At 44.6% G+C, this 24,102-nt stretch overlaps 1 protein-coding gene across 1 annotated transcript in view; it reads left to right on the top strand.

Annotated features, from left to right (window-relative positions):
- Positions 1 to 24,102, top strand: part of LOC147634547 (Peptidase M20/M25/M40 family protein) — a 60,402-nt gene that overhangs the window by 4,409 nt on the left and 31,891 nt on the right. The window contains exon 2 of the mRNA XM_086803637.1: positions 9,615 to 9,859. Within this exon, the coding sequence (XP_086659763.1) occupies positions 9,615 to 9,859 (245 nt within the window). The remainder of the gene's footprint in view (positions 1 to 9,614; positions 9,860 to 24,102) is intronic.

Raw genomic sequence — 24,102 nt, 5'->3', positions numbered from 1 at the left:
AGGAGGTGCTGGGCAGCACAGCAGCGTTTTTCTCCAGAGGAGGTGCTGGGTAGCCTGGCTGCGTTTTTTCTCCAGAGGAGGTGCCGAAGGTGCTGTGTTTTCCTCTTCCCTCTCTTCTTCTTGGTACACGTGCTGCTGGCTGGTTACAGTAGCGTTTATTTTTTGCATTATCTCATCTGCGTTTTTGGAGGCAGGTGTTCTTTTCCAAGAATGGTGCCTTCCCACATGGCCTTGAGCCCTTGCTCGGCCAATCTTTGCTTTGTCAGAGTTTTCAGACTCATGGGTGCACACTTGGATTCACATCCTCGAGGTGTGTGTGGAAGACAGTTCGTCCTCTCTTGATAGCAGAGGGGGTCTATGAGTTTGTGCCAGTTCAGCATAGTTTTGCCGGTGTACAGGTGTTTCCTTTAGGTTCTCAGGGTGTTCACCTTGAGAGGGGGATTTGGTTACTTGGCAAGGTGAGCCACTCCTATTCCCCAGGCAGATGGCCTTTTGGATTACAGGGTACAGGCACAGGAGTTCATCCCTAGGATGAGCATTGATTTGGGAGCTTGGTGTACAGGTTGATATCGGCATTCATGCAAAGGAAGGCTAGGACATTTGGTGACGAGAGCTGTTGTCGAGGTTCACAAGTACTTGCTCAGTTTTTGCAGGATTGACATCAGATTGTGCTTTGGGATGATGATTTGTGGATGGTTGGTTCCACATGGACACGTGACTGGTTGGTTGGGAGCTTGCTAGCTGGGGGTGTCAGGTTTTTGGCAAGAGAGCTCTCTTGAGCTCAGTGCCATAGTTAACACCAAAGAGCTAAGGGGGTGTTGCCATGTGATTGGGTGACTCATAGGGGTGTGTGAGTAGTATTCCCATCACGCAACGGCGAGTTATGGATACAGGTTTTAAAGGTCAGGTGCCAGTAGGATTGTCAGCTACAACGCTGGAGGTATGTTTCTTCCACTTGGAGTGTTAGCAGGATAGAGAGGCATTCTTGGACCGAGGGATACATGGAGATCCAGAAACCTTGTATCTAGAGATTGGTGCTCACAACAAGCTCAGAGTTGGAGGCTTGAGTACCAGGGATGATGTAGACATTGTGGGCCTCTAGGGTGTCTAGAGGGGGTGCCAACAGGGAGACAGTTTGGCGGTGTTCTCTAAGGAGCAGATTTTTTCTTGGAGGTAAGAGAGTTAGACGACATCCTTTCTTGGGCTGAAGAGGGAGCACATCATGTGGACTTGTGTGATACAGATTGGGTTGGAGATATGGACATCTGGTAGTTCAATTTTTGGATTTTGTTGGACTTCTGGATCGGGAGCAGTTTCTTGGAGTAAGTGGCAGAGGTGGGAGTAGATCGACTTCTCGACTTGCTTTGGAGGTTTCCTTTTCCAGCTCCTTGGACTGGTTTCTCTCCCAGGATCTGAGAGGGGGTGTTAGCATTATTCATCTCTGAAAGAAAGTGAAGCAAATATAAAACACAGATGTAGGCCTAGGTAAAAGACCTGTAAATGCTGGAAATTGATGTTTATTGCTGAAATTTGAGCACGAGGGAAGCCCGTAGGTGCAGTACAATGGTGAGAAGCAGTAGAGCAGTTGCTAATGACCTCAAGTGAATGCTGAAAAATGAAATGAATTGGGGGAAAGGGAGCTAGCCCTTATATACTCTCGTAGGATGCTGGTCGGCCAGCTGTAGTAGCAGGCCGATAGCACGCTAGTAGTATAAAATGCTACATAAATTGCTTAAAAATACAAAAAAATGGTAGAAAAATGCTGAATAATCTTTGCTAAGATATGCTAATGCAGGGCCTTAGAAATGGCCAATACAAGCGTGAAAAAGGTGATGTAGACCCTTTGGAGATGATATAATCCAACACCTCCTCTTCAGCGCCAGAGGGGCGGTCCAATACCAGCACGCTGAAGTAACACCATCGTAGCTCTCGGAAGTGGTTTGGTGAAGAGATCAGCCACATTGTCCTTGGTAGAACAGTAGGCCAATCGAAGAAGGCCCAACTCGATCCAGTCGCGTACAAAATGATAATGCACTTCAATATGCTTGGATCGTCCCCGTATCACAGGATTCTGTGCTAGAGCAATAGCACTCTGAGAATCTGAGAAAATAGTAACTGGGGAAGTGTTGGCATAGCACAAATGCTCCAGAATTTGATGAATCCAAAGTGCCTCAGAAGTAGAGGAGAGAAGGTAGGATTTATACTCCGCCTCGGTGGAAGAAGCAGAAATAGTCCTCTGCTTTTGAGACTTTCAAGAAACCAATCGAGAACCAAGCATGAAGCAATATCCAGATGTAGACCTCTGAGTATCAATACAGCTCGCCCAATTAGAATCTGTGAAGCCAACCAAATCAACACCACAAGAGTAGGTGATGCCATAATCTGAAGTACCTCGAAGATAACGAAGAACTCTCAAAGCTGCCTGCCAATGAGACCTTTGAGCGGCTGATGAGAACTGGCTGAGGACACTCATAGCATAGGAGATGTCTGGACGGGCGTTGGCAAGGTAAAGCAATGAGCCAACAATCTGCCGGTACTCTGTGGAATTCACCATGGGTGTATCATCCTCCTGTAGGGTCCTCAATAAGGTCCTGCACGTCACATATCTCCAGCTGCCATCCATCCTACACGTCACATCTCTCCAGCTGCCATCCATCCTGTACAGAAAAAAAGACCGGTACATCATCCTCCCTAGGCAAGGGGAGACCCATAACCTGAAGAAGAACACATGTCCCAGAAAAAACCCTAAACCAAGAATGATGACGGCCTTCCAAGAAAGATTCAATAATCCAGTGGTTGGGAATGGCTGCATCAATCTATGCAATCCTCCAGCTTGAGCCTCTCAAATGCTGTGTGAAATCCAATCTCTGCACCTCAATGAGGCTCTGAAGCCTCTTCCAAGTCAGCACTGTGGGGCATAGGGTCTCCCAGCCAGCCCAAAGAATATGCATAGCTGCCCCAAGAGGCCTACCATGCACATCTAAGATCAAATCATTCCACAGAATGGGCTGTCGGTTAGCTTCCTCCACTAAACGCGGGGGGTGTGTACCAAAAAACTCCGCAGGCAATCCCAGGCCCGTAGGAGGGACCTAACCAGGGAAGATGAAGGGGAGCAGTGAACTGTATCCAAAAAAATAAAGCGTGAGCTGAGAGTCCAGTCACCTCCGCGAACAGGGACACACTTCGTGATCTGCCTTCTGCAGAAGATAAACATGGGTCTCCAGTCCCTGAATCACAAAACCAGGAGGTTGCTCAACATAAACTTCCTCCTCTAAATCTCCATTCAGAAAAGCGGATTTGACATCCATCTGGAACACGGGCCATATGAAGTGTGCAGCCAGAGCCAAAACAATCCTGATGGTGGTATACCTAGCTGTAGGGGCAAATGTCTCATCAAAGTCTTCACTTGCCTTCTGAGCATATCCTTGTGCAACAAGGCAGGCTTTGTACTTGTCCAAAGTACCATCTCCATTAAACTTGACTTTGAAAATCTGTTTCAACCAATAACACGACGATGTAAAGGCCGTGGTACCAAAGACCAAGTGTTATTCCTCTCAATAGAGGCCATCTCTGCTTCCATGGCTTGCCGCCGCTGCGGCTATGAAAGAGCCTCCTCTGGACTCTTAGGCTCATCAATCTCCTGGAGAGAACTCATGAGAGCATAATTCACTGTGTGGAAGCCCGAGATGAACGACAAGGTCCAGGGGTGGTGGTAGAGATCTGGTTATGGAGTTGTGTATCAGTGAGACTAGAATCTCTAAAGACTTGCTGAACCCACCGAGGTAGGCCAACCTTCCTCTCAAATCGTGAAGAAGAAGATCCAGCTACAGTAGAGGACTCATCCGATGCTGCTGGAAGTGGAGATGAGGTAAGCACTGTTGAGGGTAATCCCGGAGTCAAAGCAAGACTCGTAGAGGGACTGGGAGCTGCAGAAGCTGATGCAATGGGAACGGGTGACTGTGAAGGAGCAGCTGGCAGCGGGGTTGCAGCAGGGGGAGGAGAAGGAGCTGGACGTGGAAGAGGTAAAAGATCACTAGCATCTGTCGGGAATGGATCATCTAGAAAGTCGGAAGATGCATCAGGTGGAGAGGAATCAATGCCAAACAAGCTCTCATCAAATCGAGCATCACAGGAAATGATGATATCATCAACCTCCGGATCCCAGAAGCGGTACCCTTTGGATCTCAGACTGTAGCATGTGAAGATCATCCTCTTTGGCTTCCGGGCGAGTGAGGTCCTTTCCTTATCTGGGACATGCACATAAGCAACACGGCCGAAAACACGAAGATGAGATACAGAAGGCTTGTGTCCTATTATAAAGGCCTCCTCCGGAGTCATCCCCTCAACCACTTTTGTGAGAGAGCGGTTAATGAGATAAATTGATGTAGCCACAGCTTCACCCCAGAAAGCAGGAGGGAGACCTGCATGATGCAACAAAGCATGAGCCATCTCTTTGACGGTCCGGTTCTTTCGTTCCACAACTCGATTCTACTGAGGAGTGTAAGGAACTGTAGTATGTTGGTGAATGCCCTTCGAAGCAAGGAAGTCATCAAATGGTACAAACTCGCCACCATTATTAGTCTGGAGGAATGAAACTCTACCCCTAGACTAATTTTCCACCATCGCGATCCAAGTCCTAAAACTGGCAAAAGCATCTGACTTGTGAGCCAGAAAACATACCCAGACTTTGCGAGTGAAATCATCCACAAGAAGAAGAAAATATCAAGCCTTGCCAAGAGACTCAACCTCTACAGGTCTTGCAAGATCTGCATGTATAAGCTCTAGTCTTCGGGTTGCTCGATGGGTGGCCTCCTCTGGAAATGCATCTCGATATGCTTGCCCATCATGAATGATGAGCAGATGTGTGAGAGAGACTTGAGCTAAGGTAGTCCGCTAACAACCCGCGTAGAATGGAACTTCTGTAAGGCAGCAATGGGTACATGACCAAAGCGAGAATGCCACAAAGAAGTATCTGCCTCAGAAACCAAAGCCAAAGCTGATGAATATGGGAATCAGTGTGAGGGATCCGGGAAGAAAAATTGGTGATCTTGTAGAGACCCCCATCATTGACTCCATTGGCAACAACCGAGAGAGTCTTCCTGTCGATTACTTCGATGACCTCATCATCAAAGTACACACCAAGTCTCTTCTGAGAAGCTTTGTATATTGAAAACAGATTTTTGGAAATTCGTGGTACATGGAGAACATCATGTAAGGTTGCAGAGGAGCCCAAAGAAACATTACAACACTGGTGACGGGAAGCAAAGAGTTGTCGCTGATACGAACTGAAGAAGAGATAGTCTGGTAGTCCTCCAAGATATGGGCCTGATTGGTCATGTGGGCAGAAGCACCACTATCACCAACCCATTCCACCGCTTCAGGTGTGACACTAACCTCTTCAGGAGAAGTCATATTTGTGATCACGAGGAATGGAATCCTTTGAAGAAGTGGATGAATCTGTGACTGTCATGTATGCAACTTTGGCAGATCCCTCCTCTGAAACTTTGCCTTTATCTTTGGTGTTGTCCTTGTTAGATGCTTTAGAAGCATCCTGGGCTTTATACTTGGCTTTTGCTACTCGAGAATCATCACGACGAGCAAAGCAACGAGCCTCAGTATGACTTGTCTTGCCACAATAATCACATTCATTGCTTTTGTCCTTGGATTCCTTAGAATCCTGTTTACCCTTGCCTTTGCCTTTGTTTTTTTTGTTGTTGTTGGAGTTCCCTTTTCCGCCTTTGCCCTTGCCCTTGTTAGAGGTAACAAAAGCAGACTCCGACTTGCCTTTTCCGTGAAGCATGCACTTGTCGTGGAGATAACTCACAACTTCCTCAAAAGGGGGGAGAGGATCATGCAAATAAATATTATCCCTAAAAGAATCAAAGGATGCAGGCAACTTACCAAGAAGTTTATGGATGGGATTGTTGATGGTACTCCCGTACTCCTCAAGTTGCAGCTTGATATGGGAAAACTCTCCAATCTTCTCAATTAGGTTATCTGACTCAGTGATGGTAAGCTTCTCCAGATCTGACTCCAATTTGGCAATCTTCACTGTCGAAACTCTCCCATACCTCCTTTGGATCTCTGTCCACATTTGACTCCGGGAGGAGACAAACTGTGCCTGTTTGGATGGAGTCATGCAATGGATGATGATAAGACGAGCCCGAGCATCCAATATACTTCTCAAAGCAGGGTCCACCAAGTGAGGTGTGGAGATAGCCATCCACACACTGGCTCCTTCCAGCAACAGCTGAGTGTAGAAAGACCAAGTATGATAGTTGGTTGTTGTAAGCTTCATGGAGTCACTGACTTGGGGAGGATTGTAGGATGGTATGTGGGCCAAGTACAAGACCTGTAAATGCTGGAAACTGATGTTTATTGCTGAAATCTGAGCACGAGGGAAGCCCGTAGGTGCAGTACAATGGTGAGAAGCAGTAGCAATTGCTAATGACCTCAACTGAATGCTGAAAAATGAGATGAATTGGGGGAAAGGGAGCCAGCCCTTATATACTCCCCTAGGATGTTGGTCGGCCTGCTACACAGCATGGCAGCAGCATAAAATGCTACATAAATTGCCTAAAAATACCAAAAAAATGGTAGAAAAATGCTGAATAATCTTTGCTAAGATATGCTAATGCAGGGCCTCAAAAATGGCCAATACAAGCATGAAAAAGGTGATGTAGACCCTCTGGAGATGATATAATCCAACAATCTCCTGGTAGTGTGCCCAAGTTGTGTATCAAGGGCGCCCAAATTTAATTATTTTCTAGTTGTGGGTCTTTTTAGAGCAAGTCGGCCAGCTCCAGTAGGGGCTATATAAGGCCAGGCTCTTACTCATTTGTAGACACCTTGACAGGGGCTTCTAGGCCCGGGTCCTCCCTCAGGGGAGTAGCTCATCATGCCCTCACTTACGGGGACCACCCCTTGCACATGGCTGTTTGGATCATTGCTTCTTCTTCATTATGCAGATTCGTTTTCTTTCTCTCTATGCCTATGTCTCACACTTTTCGCTGTGCACTTTTGACAATGTCTGTGTGCTATCCTCCATCTTGGACTGTTGCCTCAATAGCTTGTCTGTGTGGTGCCTCAACTCCAAGTTATAGTCCAAGCATTTGTGATCTTTGTAATGCATCACCCGTGACAAGGGCCCGCCTTCCTAAAGAGACAGTGGTAGCGTCCACGTATCTCATAGCAAAATGGGCATGTATGTAATGCTCCTCACACTCGATCTCCCTAGTACTACATAGCTTGCAGCCCGTCTATCCCGTGGCACATCCTTTGCTCTCTGTGTCTCAATCCGAAGGCGGTGTGATGATGCCCTTAGCTGACCAATGGCAATTCTCATATATATATGTATGTGTGTGTGTGTAAAACAGTTTTTACAATGGATTTCACCAAGAAAAGAAAAAGTGTGTGTGTGTGTGTAGAGAGAGAGAGAGAGAGAGAGAGAGAGAGAGAGTTATATTTACGTCTTATAGAAGGCCCGATGGGCCTATGAGACAAAAGATGATTACAAGTATCCATGGAATATCATCAACTGAAACAAAATTGAAACTGAAATTGGAAACCTAGTACTTGAAGCAAAGTGCTAGGAGAGAGAGAGAAAGAAAGAAAGAAAGATTTTATTAACGTCTTCCAAAAGACCGAACTCGGCCTATGAGACAAATCGGAGTACCTGTATGGAGAGAGAGAGAGAGAGGGAGAGAGAGTTATATTAACGCCTTCAAAAGATCCAAAGGGTCTATGAGACCAAAATGATGTGTACATAGTGTCCATGAAATCTCATCATGGATGAAATAAGAAAAATCAACTAAAACTGAAAATGTGCACTGATGACGTTAGTGGGGATGTCGTAGTATCTAGTCCATACTATGCATAATGGAGTTGATAGTTATATAGTCTTGTGGGTTGACTACCATGAGTATATAATATGCACGTTCCTAAAAGGTGAATTTGGGCATGTTCCTGGATTCATCTAGGTATATAAAACTGAAAATTGAAAGCTAAGATCTTAGACTCTGAGATTATACAAGATGAAAAATCATCGTACTATGCCAAGTATAGGGTACAATAAGTGATTGGATATGAGAGAAAGAAAGAAAGTTGTATTAACGGCTTCAAACGGCCAAAAAGACCAAAATGTTACATCATGTCCATGGAATACATCATCATGGTACTGAAAGTAAAACTAAAAGAAAGTATCCGTGAAAAAAAAACACAAAGAGCCTTAAGCTCTCGCATCAGCCAAGAATATCTCGCATAGGGCGCTGCAACACGGTACCCAATGTAGTGAGGTTGACAGGGCGGGAGAAAGTCCTTCGGTGGTGGGAAATGATGGCTCTGATCCTCTTGAGGTGACATGAGCGTGGGCGGCAGCCACTATGTCAGGGGCGTCGGGCTTTGCATAGCTCGGTGGCTCTGTCTAATGTCACTCCTCTTGGCCGGGCTCCTGCAGTGGGTGGATTTGCACTCGGGGCTCTAGTTTGGAAGAATTCAGTGAGAGCTCTCTGTGCTGGTCCTTGGGCGGGTGCAACTGATCTGGGCCGCAATAGGGATTCCGTGTGTCTGCAGAGCTCCATAAGAAAGAGCCCAAGGCATCTTTGGTCTTGAAAATCCATGATCCTAGAGAGTGGTCCAAATCCCTCTAGGAAGAGGCAATGGAACCTCCCCCTGATCTCATAGTATATTGGGCATTTGCATAAATAATGAGCCTCTATCTCAGTCTCTGTATGGCAAAGTTGGCATGTCCTGTCCTCTTGTGCAGTTGCTGTCGGCCCATATTTGGCTGTCTAGTCGCACACTGCACCCCGAATGAGAGATGTGTATCCATGTAGTGCGGGCGTATGATGAAGCTGTCCTCCGTCATGTGAAGAAGATGGTCTTTGTAAAAAGCCATCTTCGTTCCTAGGGGTTTGAGGGGTGGATGCCACGTCCTCTGGGCATCCAATCTCACAATGTCCTTCCTGATCACCCTGTTCAGTTCTGTGCGGCTGAGAGCAAAGGAAGGAGCCACTGCGGCTGAGAGCAAAGGAAGGAGCCACTATGTTGTACTGAAACGGTGGGAGTGCCCCCATCTGCATGCAATGCATACCAAACCAAGTGCTCACGTGTGCATACCAACATTGTGTGTCTCCATCAAGTGCCAGCTGTCTGGAGGACTCTAGGGCAAGCTGGGGGTATCTATCTAGTGGGAACTTCCATAATCTGTGCCAGTATGTCGCTGTCTGGAAAAGAGCCTCTGTCACGATAGGGGCAGCCCCCCATCTCTGCTCGCACAATCTCATGTGGCACTGAAGGCTTACTCCTGATCATGTGCGAGATCATCATCACTAGTGGCCTCTCTATCGGCTTCCACCCATCATATACCTTTTCTGTATCTGTCACAGCTGACTCCCTTCTTTGTCTCCTCCTGTGGTATAAACTGGGACCCCAAATGGGAGCTCCATACAATAATGCAGGTGTGACTAATGTGTGAAACAGCGAGAGCTTCATCCTTGGCTCCTGAAACTGTATCTGTGAGCAATGCCTCTCAAGTGAGCAGAGAGAGAGAGAGAGAGAGAGAGAGAGAGAGAGAGAGAGAGAGTTATTACTTAGCTTTGATCTGTGTTTCACAGGATTTTGATCCATTTTCCTTGAGCATTGATGGTGACAAGTTGCGAGGCCGAGGAACAACTGATTGCTTAGGCCATGTTGCCTTGGTCACAGACTTGATGCGACAATTGGGAGAAAGAAAACCCAAGTTGAAGTCGTCTGTTGTAGCTGTCTTTATTGCAAACGAAGAAAACTCATCAGTATTAGGAGTTGGTGTTGATGCACTTGTGAAGGATGGACTTCTTGATAAGCTTAAGAGTGGCCCTTTGTAAGTGTTGTGGTTTTATGAAAATGTTTTGGTTAGTATTAGGTTTCAACAGAAATGATGAGTGTGTGTATATATGTATGTATGTATGACAAGGTTTGCTAATAAGATCTCTAATAAAAAATGTGTGTACATTTGTATGCTTCTTCAGTAGAGGCTTCCTTGGGGACTGAAAGGTGGGCCGTCCCCCTTGTTTGAGTATTCTTTTATATTTCAAATCTTGATCCAATAATGCAGAGGTACAATGTCCTATCCACAGATCTGATGTGTACACCTAAGAGTACCAGCATACCGAGAGTTGGCTTTCAATGTAGAGGTCACTGGTTCTTTCCTAGCAGGCGTGGGTTGCTTTCAAGTTTCAACAACCCCAGGCCTTCAACACATCTGACACCTCTCTCTGAGGTTCCCTAGCAAAGCACAGGTTGCTTTCCACAACCCCAGTCCTTTCGACACATCTCACACCTCTCTCTGAGGTATTATTTTTCTTAGTCATGGGTTTCGTAGGGCTGGTTCAGTAGGGATGACAGCATCTAGGAGGGTCCCAAGCTTCTATATACTATAAAGGCCTTGTCCCCCTCCTCATTATCCATCTCAAGAGGTATTGAAGACCAGTAGCCAAACAGCCCTTCAAGAGTGAAGATCTACACCAAGGAGTGCACAATCTGCATAAGAGAAGATCTGCCAGCAGCCTGCCCAAGCAAGGAATTAGCCCAGGTGAGCAAGCCGATGCTGCCAGTTAGTCTAGAATTCAGCCAATGCTTCATCCACAAGCTCAGGTATTCAATTGGTAATATCTCTGTGCTCAGCACAATCTAATAGTACAAGCAAATATGCTGCAAGTTTGGGGTCCTGAGTTGGTGGTTGGGACCCAATCGGGTGCACTAATAAGAATAATTAATACCCACACCACCAAGAAAGTGAAAGCCTAGCTGGAGCAGAAGGAAAAATGTGGAGCAGAAGGAAAAATGTCTCTCTCTCATCATTAAGTTTTGCATTTCCTAATCACGTCTTAATCAACATTACTTCAGCTTTGTATGTAACAATGGTATTAGAGCTTCAGCTTTGATAGCTGTGACAGGTGCAACCAGTCAAATTCTCTCTTGTGGATGGTTTATTGAGCTCTGAAGAACTCTCAACGAGCCACCCATGCAGGCCCAGTAGATGTCTGTACATGCTCAAGTAAAATCATTGGGCTGCTCATTGTGAATCATCGAGAAGAGAGCATTGCCCTTGAGGAAGTTTTACAGGCTTCACCTCTTGTGGGGACTAAAGTAGTCACCCCGAATTACACACTAGCTTCCCTGCAATTGGATCCCTGATGCATCAGATGTTGATTTTGTTGGTGACATTTCATGAACATGGACTAATCACAAGGCCCCACAGAAGAACAACAGGAACGAGAGTATTAGAGACGGATGGACCTTGAGCTTATGAGGCTAGTTCAAGGTTGATCAAGAGTAGAGACGACACAAAGTGGAGAATTCTAGTCATGCTGAGGAGGACAGCTTTAAGACTGAGGAGGTTCGACACCAAGTGGACGAGGACTGCTGAAAAGCTGATTAGGATTGACGATAAAAGGAATGACTAACACTCCTACAACAGTTCCAGTAGGCGCTTTCAACATGTGCCATGCGCATCCCAGGTTAACGATCCACTAGAGAAGGTCCAATTTTACAACTATGATGGTAAACTTGATCCCAACCCTCTTCATTCATGGCTACATGAATTTAAAGAATACTTTTGTGTTGTTCGAAGGTATGAAAAGGACAATGTGGTGCTGGCCGTCTGTTACTTGTCTAGTGAGGCCTGCATGTGATGGCAAGATTGGTTACATCCCACTGACCTGTGCGGTTGACTATCAATGGATGAAATTAGGGAAGACCTTATGAAAAAGTTATTGTCACTGTGATACATCGATCATTTTGAGGAGAATTTTGTGATAGTGCGCAACTGGCACTTAATTTTGCCAATAAGGTCACTCAGCTGGCCTTATAGTTGCAAAAGTTAGATACATCCCCTCAACCATTATAGTCACTCAGCTGGCCTTGTAGTTTGAAAAGTGCCGGCAAAGACAAAGACCACCCCTAAATGTTAACCTCAGCATACCCTTCAGGGAGGTCACAAAAAAGGACTGGTACCCAAGAATAGCCTGTCTGATGTACGATGCTCAAGCAAAGACCTGGAAGCCACCGTTCAGCCAGAAGCCTACACTTGAGTGGAAATTTACCAAGCGGGAGTCTCAAGCAAAAGAGGTTTACCCACAACTAAAGCCCACCAAGACCCAATCAACGCCACCCAAGTTGCCCAAGTCCATCCAGCCTGGTGGTAATTGACATAGTTGGTTCAAAACTTGTGTCAAACGAGATGAGATGTATGGCACACGACCTGTATTGTTTACCTTAGAACCTTGCATTTTTTCTCACTATGTACACACACATGTATACATAAATACATACATACACATATATGTATGTACGGACGTACTGGACATATTTTATGTACCTACGTTTCAATGTAGGCATGCATGCATGCATGCATGTATGTATGTATGTGTTGGGATCAAGGTATTGCTTGTGTGTGTGTGTGTGTGTGAACCACCTCCTAGAGAGTGGCAATGTGTGTCTTGTCTATGTGTGAACCACCTCGTAGAGGGTATCAAATAATATCTATATATTTGTGTGTGCCTGAAATAAGTAGTGATGTCATTGGGGTGACCTTTGTAACATGTAAAGGCGCATGTGCTTCATTCATGAAATCAAGCGAACTATCTCATCATTGAGTTGTGTACTCCACTCCCTCTCTAAGAACTTTGTTCTCTTTATTCACTCTCTATCTTTTTGAACACACGCTCCAATGTCGTCACGAAGATCTTTCAACCTCCATAGCTTAGGACATCCAACAAATGGTATCAAAGCTCGAGGTTGGTACTGCCTCGAGCGTTAGCACCGAATTTTTTGTGACTGTACGCACAGCGTGCTGCCTCAACATCTGCCAACTAGGCGCCCAGTGTAGCGCTGCTCCATTTGCTCTCTCGCCAACAACTGCTCGCATTCACTGCTGCTGTCACTTAGTATGGCAGTTTTTGCCTGTTAAACAGCTGCTCTTGTACCTTGTTTGTGGTGACTCTAAAGCCATGTAGATGGTGCGTTGATAGCCCGTTGGCCGTCTTTCAACACAACTGAGCCTACGTCCAACAACAAACCAAACAAGTCAGCTCTGTGTGCCAACAACTAGCTCGTAGAAGAGCAACCGACTTGAAGGAAGGACTTTCTCCATCGCGTACCTGCATCTTTAAGTTACAACTGAAGACATAAGAATCTCTTGTTGCACAATGTCAACAAAATGAGGAGTCTCATAACTCAACTAGCTGCAGTTCAGTCAGTCAGTCTCGAGTAATTGAAGATGATGCCATGGGAGTGCTTGAGCTTTTTAAGTCAACTAGCTGCAGTTCAGTCAGTCTCGAGTAATTGAAGATGATGCCATGGGAGTGCTTGAGCTTTTTAAGTCAATTGTGTGCGTTGTTTCTTTTGTGTGACGTGATCTCTTGTATGTCCTTATGTCACATGCACCCTGCATTGGAGTGCTATGTGACACACCGGCTGTACATCAGTGCATCATTCATCAATAGGATTTACTTTTTTTAGGAATATTTTGTCGTATGACATGACCCCATTGTGAGCCCTAGTCCGGGACATGTCAGGCAAGAGCTACGTAGGTCAGTCTCCACATCCATAGAGAGTTTGCATGTGTCAGTCCTCTACTCACTTGGAGAATTCATCAGTTTATGCATGTAGAAGTCAAGCCATAGCAATAGATTGGAATTAGTGCATGTAGTTGCATAGTAGACAGGCTTATGAGAGCCAAGGGCTAGCCCATGGCCACATGATTCAGCCGACAAGCATTAGATGCTTCATAGCATCAGCCGACAGCACTAGGTGTCCATTAACAGCCAGTTGGCCAGCATCGAAGTCACCCAGTTCAGGTTGGCCAGCATCATAGAGTCAGCCAGGCATAAAAAGGAACAACAATATTTTACGCGGCATTTAATGTTGTAATTTGGGCATTTTTGTCCATTTGCTCTGGCCGACAGCACCTGGACGGAACTGACCAGCAGCCAGCCTCATATAAAAGCAAGCGCTTCATTCCACAATAAAGCATTCATCATTAGCAAAGTGCAGCAGCAGTCCCAAGCAGTTCCAACATTTCCAAGTCCTCCACGAAGAGCATCTGCAGCATTCAACCGCATATGTGCATCCTCAGTTTTGGGATTGCATAGTGGTCATTGAAGAGCAATTCAACGGAGCTTGGACAGCATCTGGATTAGTCGGCGTTTGGTCTACATCATCCTTGTGTATGGTAGTCCTCAGTCATCATTCATACTCATTGTAAGTTCTCCAAAGAAATATAAGGCTTAAGCAAATACTCTTGCTTGCAGGGGGGGAAGGACCCAATACTGTGTCGACTCTTATCTGCTTTCTCTCTCTCTTTAGTGGGTAAATTGGGACCCAATACTGTAACTTGGTTGAACACAATGCTAATCAATACACTTAAATACACTAAGATTTGAAGGACACTTGCTCATATACAAGAAGTAAATTGCTGAATTGACAAGAGACACACAATGAGCCGGAACGGCCGACCCCCCTTGAGTAAATTGTATTACTATTGGAGAAATTCAATACATAGCTTCACGGGCATCCATTGCCAAATCCTCCATGCCAATGCATATGAAATTCAGCATTTAGAAAACAATGGTATGTCGATGTAGATCACCAAGGAGCTGCCTTGATGCCCGGCCCGACTTCAATGCCCATATTCTCTACCATTGGCTCTATGTTCTACCAAGCAAGGTAGCAACATCTTCAAGAGCACATAGGACAAGAGAAATACTACATAGGGCGGCTAAACAAGGAGTCCTGCTTGCTGAATTTCAGTCATTGGGAGTGAGTAGGAGAGTGATTAGCACTTGAAAACACTCTTGGAAGCTTGGAAAACACCCTAGCAAGTTGGGTATGGCTATGGAGAGCTTGGAAATGCAGAAAAATGGTGGAAAAACAGAGTTTTTAGCCTCCAAAAATCCTCATGAAGAGAAAACACGAATTTTCTCTTAATAAGTCAGTGAATTGGGGTCCAATCAGGTGAGAGGACATGGGGAGATGCCCATTTATGAGTAAAAAGGAAGGATCAGGTCCTGGACATTGAGTCTTGTCCGCCTCGGGACTTCAGTGAGTGTGAACTTAAGTGACTTTTGGATGCCCAAACTTTAATGAAATGGGAACGCACTCACTTATAAATATTGGCTAAGTCCTAAGGGCTATTTGAGTCTAGATTGGGTAATACTTACCACCTGTTCACATGCCACACAACCATGTCAGCAGACAGTTTCACACGCACGGTTCACGGGCGGGCGTCTCCTAGCCCGGAACTACACATAGGTCATGCAGGCATGAAAACAGCATGCAATTTCATTTGCAGGCAAGCACATAAAGATGCTATGCAATGTAGCATTGGCATGAGCAATTTCCGTTCATGAAACCATATAAGACCAGGTGTTTCCAGGCAAGTATATGCGATACCAGACCCAGTGGAAAGCCAATCCTCCAGGCGTTTCCGGGCATGTACACAAAGGTACAAGTCCCAGCGGAAAGCCAAGTCCTGCAGATATTCCGGGCATGATAACGTCAAGTCCCAGCGGAATATCATATCCAACTATACAGCATGACACGTGTCAATCACATGCATAGGCACATTCCATAAGCCATGGACACCAATCCAATATGTACATAGTGTGAAAGCAAGAGTGAACCATTCGGGTGGCCAAATGGTGACAAATACCGTGTCGACTCTTATCTGTTTTCTCTATCTCTTCTACTCTCTGTCTAAGTGAAATTGCATAGACTCATGGATATAAATAAGTCTTTGTTGCGCGTTACGACGATCAACCTATTGCATGCTACACTTTATCCCTTGGGCTCTTTAATTGACATGTGAAACTAGAGTCATGTGATTTATCCTTGATCAAGAAAACTGGCATGAGAAACCATGAGCCTAGAGTTATCCTTGACACAAATTGAGGCAATCTCTTGAGAGAGGGTTTGTTGGGATCAAGTTATTGCTTTTGTGTGTGTGTGTGTGTGTGTGAAAATGAGCTGCCTGGACTTCAGACACAAGAAGCTTTCTTCAAGCTTAAATGGGGCAATTTTGCTAGCTCTTGTTTCTTTTGGAGAAAGTTTGGGCACATGGCATTAGAATGTCCATTGGTACTTTTGCAGCCGACGCTGGTAGCGGCATTGCCACTTTAGAGGTTGTTCCCGTTGTACCCGTGGAGCAACGTAAGGGGAAAAATGTGGTGCAGGTCCCAAATGTCACACCAGATAAGGGGAAAGTAAAAATTAGCATGGCAAGCCCTCGTGTTACAAAAGGGAAAGAAAAGGAAAAACAAGAGCCAAGTGCATGGCAGATACCTCTCTTAGACGAAGACCTATAGTCTCGTAATTGGACAGAAGGAACCTCTACAAGGGGGCATACTTCTGGGGTGCTAGATATCTTGGATAATGTTATAGGTGTGGGTAGAATGTGGGCTGTCGTTGTGAGGGGTCCACACACACTATCAAATCTTGATGTATCTATTGGCTCTAGCAATCTTTTACATGTGAGAAATGTTCACGATGAGATCCACTTTATGCATTGCATAGTGATAGAGGGAGCCATGCAGTCATGCAAGTTGAAGGGTAACCTGTTTTGCTTACACTCGTTGTACATATGTATATACCAATCAAATTCTTTACATATAATGTGCAAGGCCTCTGTGATGCAAATAAATGGAGGCTTTTTTGGTCTTATGTAAATACTATGTAGCCACATATAGTTTATTTGCAAGAGCATAAGCAGCATGCTTGTGTTGATAGACATGCAGTTTTCTTTGGTTATCACATCTTCTATGTGGGAAAGCAAGCATTTTCTGGTACTCTTATCGTGGTTAGACATGAACTTTAACCTCATTTGGCATACAATGTGTAAAGCTTTTATAGCTTTATTAACATTATTAAGACTTCATTAACAAACATAAGACAAATGCTGATAGAAAGATTGAGATGTTTGCATTGAGACAAGGGCCTTTCTTAAATAGAGGCCGAAAGGGTACAAGTGAAGAGACACATCCCTGGGAAGGGGTGTGGCTCTTGAGTCAACGGTTATGTCCTTTGGACTTAGGGGTGTGCCTTTTAATGAATAGACATGTCCTTTGATAGTGACCCATGTGTAAGGGTGTGACCCTTCACAGGTGTCCTTTCAGTTAATAAGAGATTAAGGAGTAATTAAGGAGAGATTAAGAGAGTTAGTCACAATCGTGACATTCCCTCCCACTTAAAATAAGACTCCGGCTAAGAAGAGATGGTTGTCTTTGAAAGAATTCCCGAAGAAGTTCTGGATATTCCTATAAGTCTTCATCACTTTGCCAAGTAGAGTCAGAATCATTAAGATCTCTCCATTTAACCAAAAATTCTGTAGTGAGTTTATGTCTTGTTTCTTTTTGTCTGACATCAAGAATTATCTCTGGAATTAAGAGTATGTGTTCATCTTCGATTTCTGGAACATAATCCAAATGATCTAAAACTGGAGAATCACCGTCCACAAACTTCTTAAGCCAAGAAATGTGGAAAGTTGGATGAATTCTATCCCAAGAAGGTGGTAACTCCAACTTATAACTGAGAGATGAGTTCTTCTTAATAATACGAAAGGGTCCATAATATCTTGGACGAAGCTTTGGAAAAACTGATTTCACTGTCTTGTATCGATGAGGGGCAATATATAATAATACCAAGTCTCCTTCTTGAAATTCAATGTGATGACGACGCTTATTAGCTGTGCATTGATATTGCTCTTGGACGCTGATCATCTTATCCTTAATCTGTAATAGAATATCTTGCATTTCCTGAATGAGGTGATCTGCTAAAGCCACTTTATGTTGAAGAACAAAGTTGGCAGGAATAAGGGGAGTATGGCCATAAGCTGCTTGAAAAGGTGTCATTCCAATAGTTGAATGATAAGAATTATTATAAGCAAATTCTACCAAAGGTAAATATTCTTTTCATGAAGCTAATCAAGACTGAACATCAGAATCTGGTTAACTCGTTTCGTTTGGCCATCTGTCTGAGGATGATAAGCAGAGCTAAAGAGTAAATTTGTACCAAGAGACTTGAATATCGAAGTCCAGAAATGTCTTGTAAACTTTGGATCTCGATCCGAAACTATAGATTTTGGCAATCCGTGAAGTTTGAAGATATACCGTATAAAAAATACTGCAATATCTGAAGCTTGGGTTGCTTTCTTGCATGGGATGGCCATTTTAGAAAATCTATCAACCACCACAAGAATCTGTGTATTGCCTTTAGAAGAACGTGGCAATGAAGTGATAAAATCCATACTAACACTTTCCCAGCGTTCATTGGGAACTGGAAGTGGTTGAAGAAGACCAGCTGGAACTTGTCTGCTAGCTTTCATACGTTGGCACGAGAGACACGCTGTAACAAACTTAATAACATCTTGCTTCATTTGAGGCCAATAGTATGTAGCTGTCAAAAGACGATAAGTCTTGTTGATGCCTGGGTGTGCAGCATAAGTGACCTCGTGATGTTCTTTCACCAATACTCTTCGAATGTGAGTATCATGAGGTACACAAATATGGTCCTGATAATATAATAAATCATCCACTATTGTATATGCGCCATAAATCTTTAAGTCGGAAGGAGTTGCATTCTGAGAATTGAGAATTCGAAATGCATTTCCAAAATCACGATCTGTTGAATAACGGTCCTTGAAACTTTGAGGTATATCCATTTCAACTGTAGAAATAGCCAAGACCGAAGCTGACAGCATACGACTGAGGGCATCCGCAACCACATTGGTGAGACCAGGAACATACTCAATTGTCATATGAAAATTGGCTAAGAATTCGACCCAACGTGCTTGCCTAGCATTCATAACTGGCTGCGTGAAGATATATTTCAAAGAATGATGATCTGTTTTCACCACTGAATCCACACCAAGGAGACAATGTTTCCATGCACGATAGGCATGAACAATAGCTAAAAATTCCTTGTCATATACCGGGTACCTTTCTTGAATTGCAGAGTGCTTATGACTGTTAAACGCAATAGCACGTGCTTGTTGCATTAAGACGGCACTAGTGGCAATATCAGAAGCATCCGTGTAAACATCAAAGAGGAGAGTAGGGTCTGGAATAGCCATGACAGGAGGAGTTGTCAAAGCTGTCTTTAAATTTGCAAAAGCTTGTGTTGCGGCGTCAGTCCATTGGAATGCAGGAGCGGACTTTAAAAGTTTGGTGAGAGGAGCAGCTATTTCGGAAAATCGATGAACCTTTTTGTGATAGAAGTTGGCAAGTCCCAGAAAAGAACGAACATCATGGATGTTTGTGGGAGTTGGCCAATTGACAATAACCTGTATTTTCTTTGGATCCATGGAAATCCCGTCTGCTGAAACAACATGTCCAAGGTATTCCAAGGATGTCTTGAAGAATTCGCTTTTGCTTGGATTAACATAAAGAGCATTGTCTCGAAGCACCTGGAAAACGATCTTAAGATGTGCCTTGTGTTCTTCCATATTGCGACTGAACACTGTAAGTTGTCGCTGTATCTCCTGAGATTCCGTAAAAGAAACTCGATATGGAGCACGAGTAGGTGGAGCACTGCCAGGAAGAATATCAATAGCATGGTCGACTGGTCGACGAGGTGGGAGGACCGCAGGAAGCTCTTGAGGAAAAAGATCCAAGTATGGAGCAAACTATTTGGTGGATAACTAAGGGTTAACACTTGGCACACCCGGTGGGTAGTCTATCTTGTGGACGAAAGACAAACCCACTTGATGATGAGGATAAGTAATGAAAAAACCAGATTCTGTAACTTCTTGAGAAATTTTTTTAATTGAAAACCTAATCCATTTCTATCTAATGGGTTTCTGGAATTGACATCAATAATATGAGCAGAAGGATGAACTTGCCTATAAGACTGAAATTGAGAATTTAAATAATTGAGATACATCACCTTTGTATCTATGTCCTTGGGAGGGTCGTTTGTTGAATAGACCATTAAAAGTGCTGAGGAACAACCACTCTTGCGGACCCACCGTTTCACTTGAAGAGCTGAAAGGGTTGGTGTAGAAGGTTGATCTCTGATTCCTTCGAGAGCCACAAGCATATCATTTTGAGCAAATTGTATAGAATGGTTCCGGAAACTGATCAGGGGATCATATTGATACAACTATTCTTGACCAAGGATCATATCATAATGTGCCAAATTCATGACTTGGAAATCCAATTTGTCACGATAGTGCTGAATTCGAAAGGAGAGGTGTTTGACAATGGTGTTACACGAGGATGTGGAACCATCGGCAAGCTCTACTTCATAAACAACATTACTTGGAGAAGTCCGAATCTTCAATTTCTGAGTCCAGGTGGTTCCCACAAAATTATGAGAACACCCACTGTCAATGAGCACCTGAATAGGGTGACTGGAAATAGAACCTTGAAGAACCAAAACCTGAGTAGACCGCTGAGGCAATGGTGAAGAGGCAGGTTGTGCTGTAGCAGTAGCGGTAATTACTGAAGCATGTGCAATAGCATGGTGATTAACTGCACGCTTTCCTTTGTCAGCAATTAGGGGTTTCTCCGCAGAAATGGGGGGTTCAGCATTAGAATTCTGTCGATGGGTTGGTCTTTTGGGGCACTCAAACCAACGATGAGGTCCATTACAAATTGTGCACAATCCTGTCTTTTGTTGATCCCGTCCAGAAGGAACAGTAGAAGGACGAGGATTGCGAGATTGGTCACGTCTTTGGTCTTGTCCACGATCTGAACTGCGTGGTTCGAAGGAGTTAGGATGTCGGAACCGAAAAGAGGACGATCCTTCTGATCGGCGAGGTTGTTGAGAATTATTCCATTGAGGATTAGGCCGGGAGGTAGAAGAGCTAGATGACTCTCTGCGACTATCTCGGCTCATACGAGATCCATTGGCTTTCTGAAAGTCATTAGCTCGACCGGAAGAGGCCGAATTTCAAGAATTAATGTATGAAACATGCTCGGCATATCGTATGGAATCGGCAAGATCGACAGGGTTATATTTCTGAACATCGGCACGTAGTGTGCGGTTAAGCCCTTCAACGAAGGCATGAAGTTCGTCCGCTGGGGACAAAGAATCAATCTCCAGTATCAAGTTGGTGAACTGGGAGATATAAGAGGCCAAGGAACCAGTCTGGTCCAAATGGCGTAAGCGAGTACGGGCTTGGAAATCCGCATTGGCAGGTATGAACTGCTTACGGAGGACCCGCTCGAATTTTTCCCATGTTGTAACCGTTTTTCCAGAGTGCTGTCGTCGTTGCCACCATAATAAAGCAATGTCTTAGAGGAGGGATACCGCAAAAGTCACCTTTTTAGAGTCAGAAAGGTTCATGGATTCAAAGTATAACTGCAGTTTGTAGAGCCATTGGTCTAAGATGCGCTTATTGCGCTGACCACCATAAGAGTCAGGGAGTTTAATTTCCAATTTCTTTGTTTTACTGGCTTGTAAAAGACGATAAAGAGTTTTAAGGTCGTCACCCTCTACCTCGGAAGGAATGATGTCTTCGTCTGCTGGTACTGTTGCTGAAACATCTGCTGCTGGTACAGAACTTGTGTTGGAGTGGCGATCCGTGTGAAGCTGCTGGATCTGAGAGGCCAAGGATGCCAGCTCTGGAGTTGCTGTTGGAACTGTTGTTGGAGTCGCTGTAAAGCGGACTGCCATTCCGGAGGGGCTGGTATGTCCACAGGTTCTGCCATGAGAGGAGATGTTGATGTAGAGGCTTCAGGATGATGAGGCTCTGGGAGTTTTTGCTGTTGATGACGCCGCTGGGCTCTAGTAAGAACCATCGGCTGGAGGGTGCGGCATCTGTAAATCCTGAGAGGAGAGGCTACGTACTAGTGAAGCGGCTATAGACCATCCAGTATAGTAAGGGCGATCCACTGGGACTGGGCTCGCACGAGAGTCTGCTACTGGAGAAGAAGCTACAGGAGTAGGGGCAGCTATTGGTGTCAAGGGTGTATACTCCGGTGTAGAGGGACACACCGTAAATGAAGAGGGATGAATGTCTTCAAAATAAGTGCAATATTCATGAAAGATGATGCTACACTCGGGGAGGATAGCGCCCAGATAAGGATGATGCCTAAGTATAAAACAATAATGATCCAGATCCTGTGCAGAAGTACGAACACGGATAACCCACACGTCGAATTCTCGGAGGTGAGAAGTCGGTGTGGCTATCTGTATGCGGTAATGAGTGGGCTGAAAAAAGGGGGGCACACTCTCTGGAACAGGGGCTGGGGCTGGTGGAGAAACACGGGTAGGAGAGGGCACTATGGACTGAGAGGGTGTATCCTGTAAATAACTGAAGTCATAGGTTTCCTCTGCCATAAGCCGTCGGAGAAAAGATAGTGTGTGTCCACGTGATCCCGTAAAAAAAAAAGGTATTGGCCCCAGAGGAGTGGAGAGCCCGCAAAGGAATGAAATGGCAGGTTGCTGATATGTTAATACTCCACTTTAGGTGAAATATTTTTACCCAAGAAAATGGAAAGATCACACCTGAAGGAGGTTGCCATAGTATTGCTGGAGAAGAAGCACCAAGGTAGCCGTCAAGCCGCGGAGAACACCAACATAGACCGCAAGAGCCTAACAATGAAGAAGGCTGCTAGTTGGTGCGCAGAAGATCAAGGCAGGCGCCATTTCGTAGGAACCCGGAAGGTAAGTGTATGGTTTTTTTTTTTGAAAATGTGCTGAGTGCTGGCCGTGGGGTACTCCTTTGTTTTTTTATTTTTTTATGCATTGGCCGGTGGCTTCACGTCAGGTTCTCCCTTCGTTTTTTTTTTTTTTGGGTGCGTTGGTCGGCTGTTGTTCTTCGCTGGCGGGTTAGGTGCTGATCGTTGGCCGTTAGGTGCTGGCTGCCGGTTGCTTCACGTGGCTGGTGGAGCCACATGTAATAAGGCTTCGTATAAGCCTCAAGTCATACGGCTATTGGTTTTTTTTTTTTTTTGGGGTGATGTGAAACGTCACGTTTTAAGAGAAAACGTGAAGGCAAGAGAACGAAGGGTGGCGCCCCCTGCGTGGAGAGATATTCTGCCCAAACGGAATGCGATCAGGGCCTCCAGTAGAGCACAGGCATACTACAAGCACTTAGATGGAACCCTGATGTGAGTCTCTGCTTCCCATCGTTTTTTTTTTGATAGAAATTGGGGAAATGCTTAATCAAGCAAAATTGGCAAAATTGGGTAAAATTAAATGGGGCATTCTCTCCTGCTCTTCCATTCAACACTTGCTACACCCAATTTTAGGGTTTGGGCAGGCTGATTTTAGGGTTAGGGTTTGGATTGATTTCAGGGTTAGGGTTAGGGCTTGGGCATCTCACAGGGCGGAAAAAAGTTAGCTCTGGTACCACTGTAAAGCTTTTATAGCTTTATTAACATTATTAAGACTTAATTAACAAACATAAGACAAATGCTGATAGAAAGATTGAGATGTTTGCATTGAGACAGGGGCCTTTCTTAAATAGAGGCCGAAAGGGTACAAGTGAAGAGACACATCCCTAGGAAGGGGTGTGGCTCTTGAGTCAACGGTTATGTCCTTTGGACTTAGGGGTGTGCCTTTTAATGAATAGACATGTCCTTTGATAGTGACCCATGTGTAAGGGTGTGACCCTTCACAGGTGTCCTTTCAGTTAATAAGGGATTAAGGAGTAATTAAGGAGAGATTAAGAGAGTTAGTCACAATCGTGACACAATGATCCCAATGGTAGATGGATTGTTGTGCAATGTATGATTGTTGATGAGCTTAATGATTTGCGAGTGTTTATGCCTCACAAACTTCAGCGACCAAGGCTACATTGTGGCAATCTTTTCGAACATATCTGTGGCTATCAAATGCTTTTATTACAGGGGATTTTAACAATTCACCTGCTTATGCTGATAATTTGTCTCATCGCTCTCATATGATGCGCATTGAGAAACAAATGTGGGATCAAATCCTAACTCTTTTAGATGCATGCGATGTGTGGACACATCTCATGCCTCGGTAGTTGGGCTTAACTTTTCATCATAATGCACTTACAGACTACTAGGCTCGTTTGGATAGATGGTACCTTCTGTATGCTGTCCAATATAATGTATATACATGCAAAATGTGGATTGATCATACATTGAGGCTTTC

This window comes from Cibotium barometz, chromosome 10, assembly GCF_041138505.1.
Source record: "Cibotium barometz isolate CiBa-2024 chromosome 10, ASM4113850v1, whole genome shotgun sequence".
NCBI lineage: Eukaryota > Viridiplantae > Streptophyta > Polypodiopsida > Cyatheales > Cibotiaceae > Cibotium > Cibotium barometz.
The sequence above is the reverse complement of the archived record's forward strand: the minus strand, read 5'-3'. Positions and strand labels throughout refer to the sequence as shown.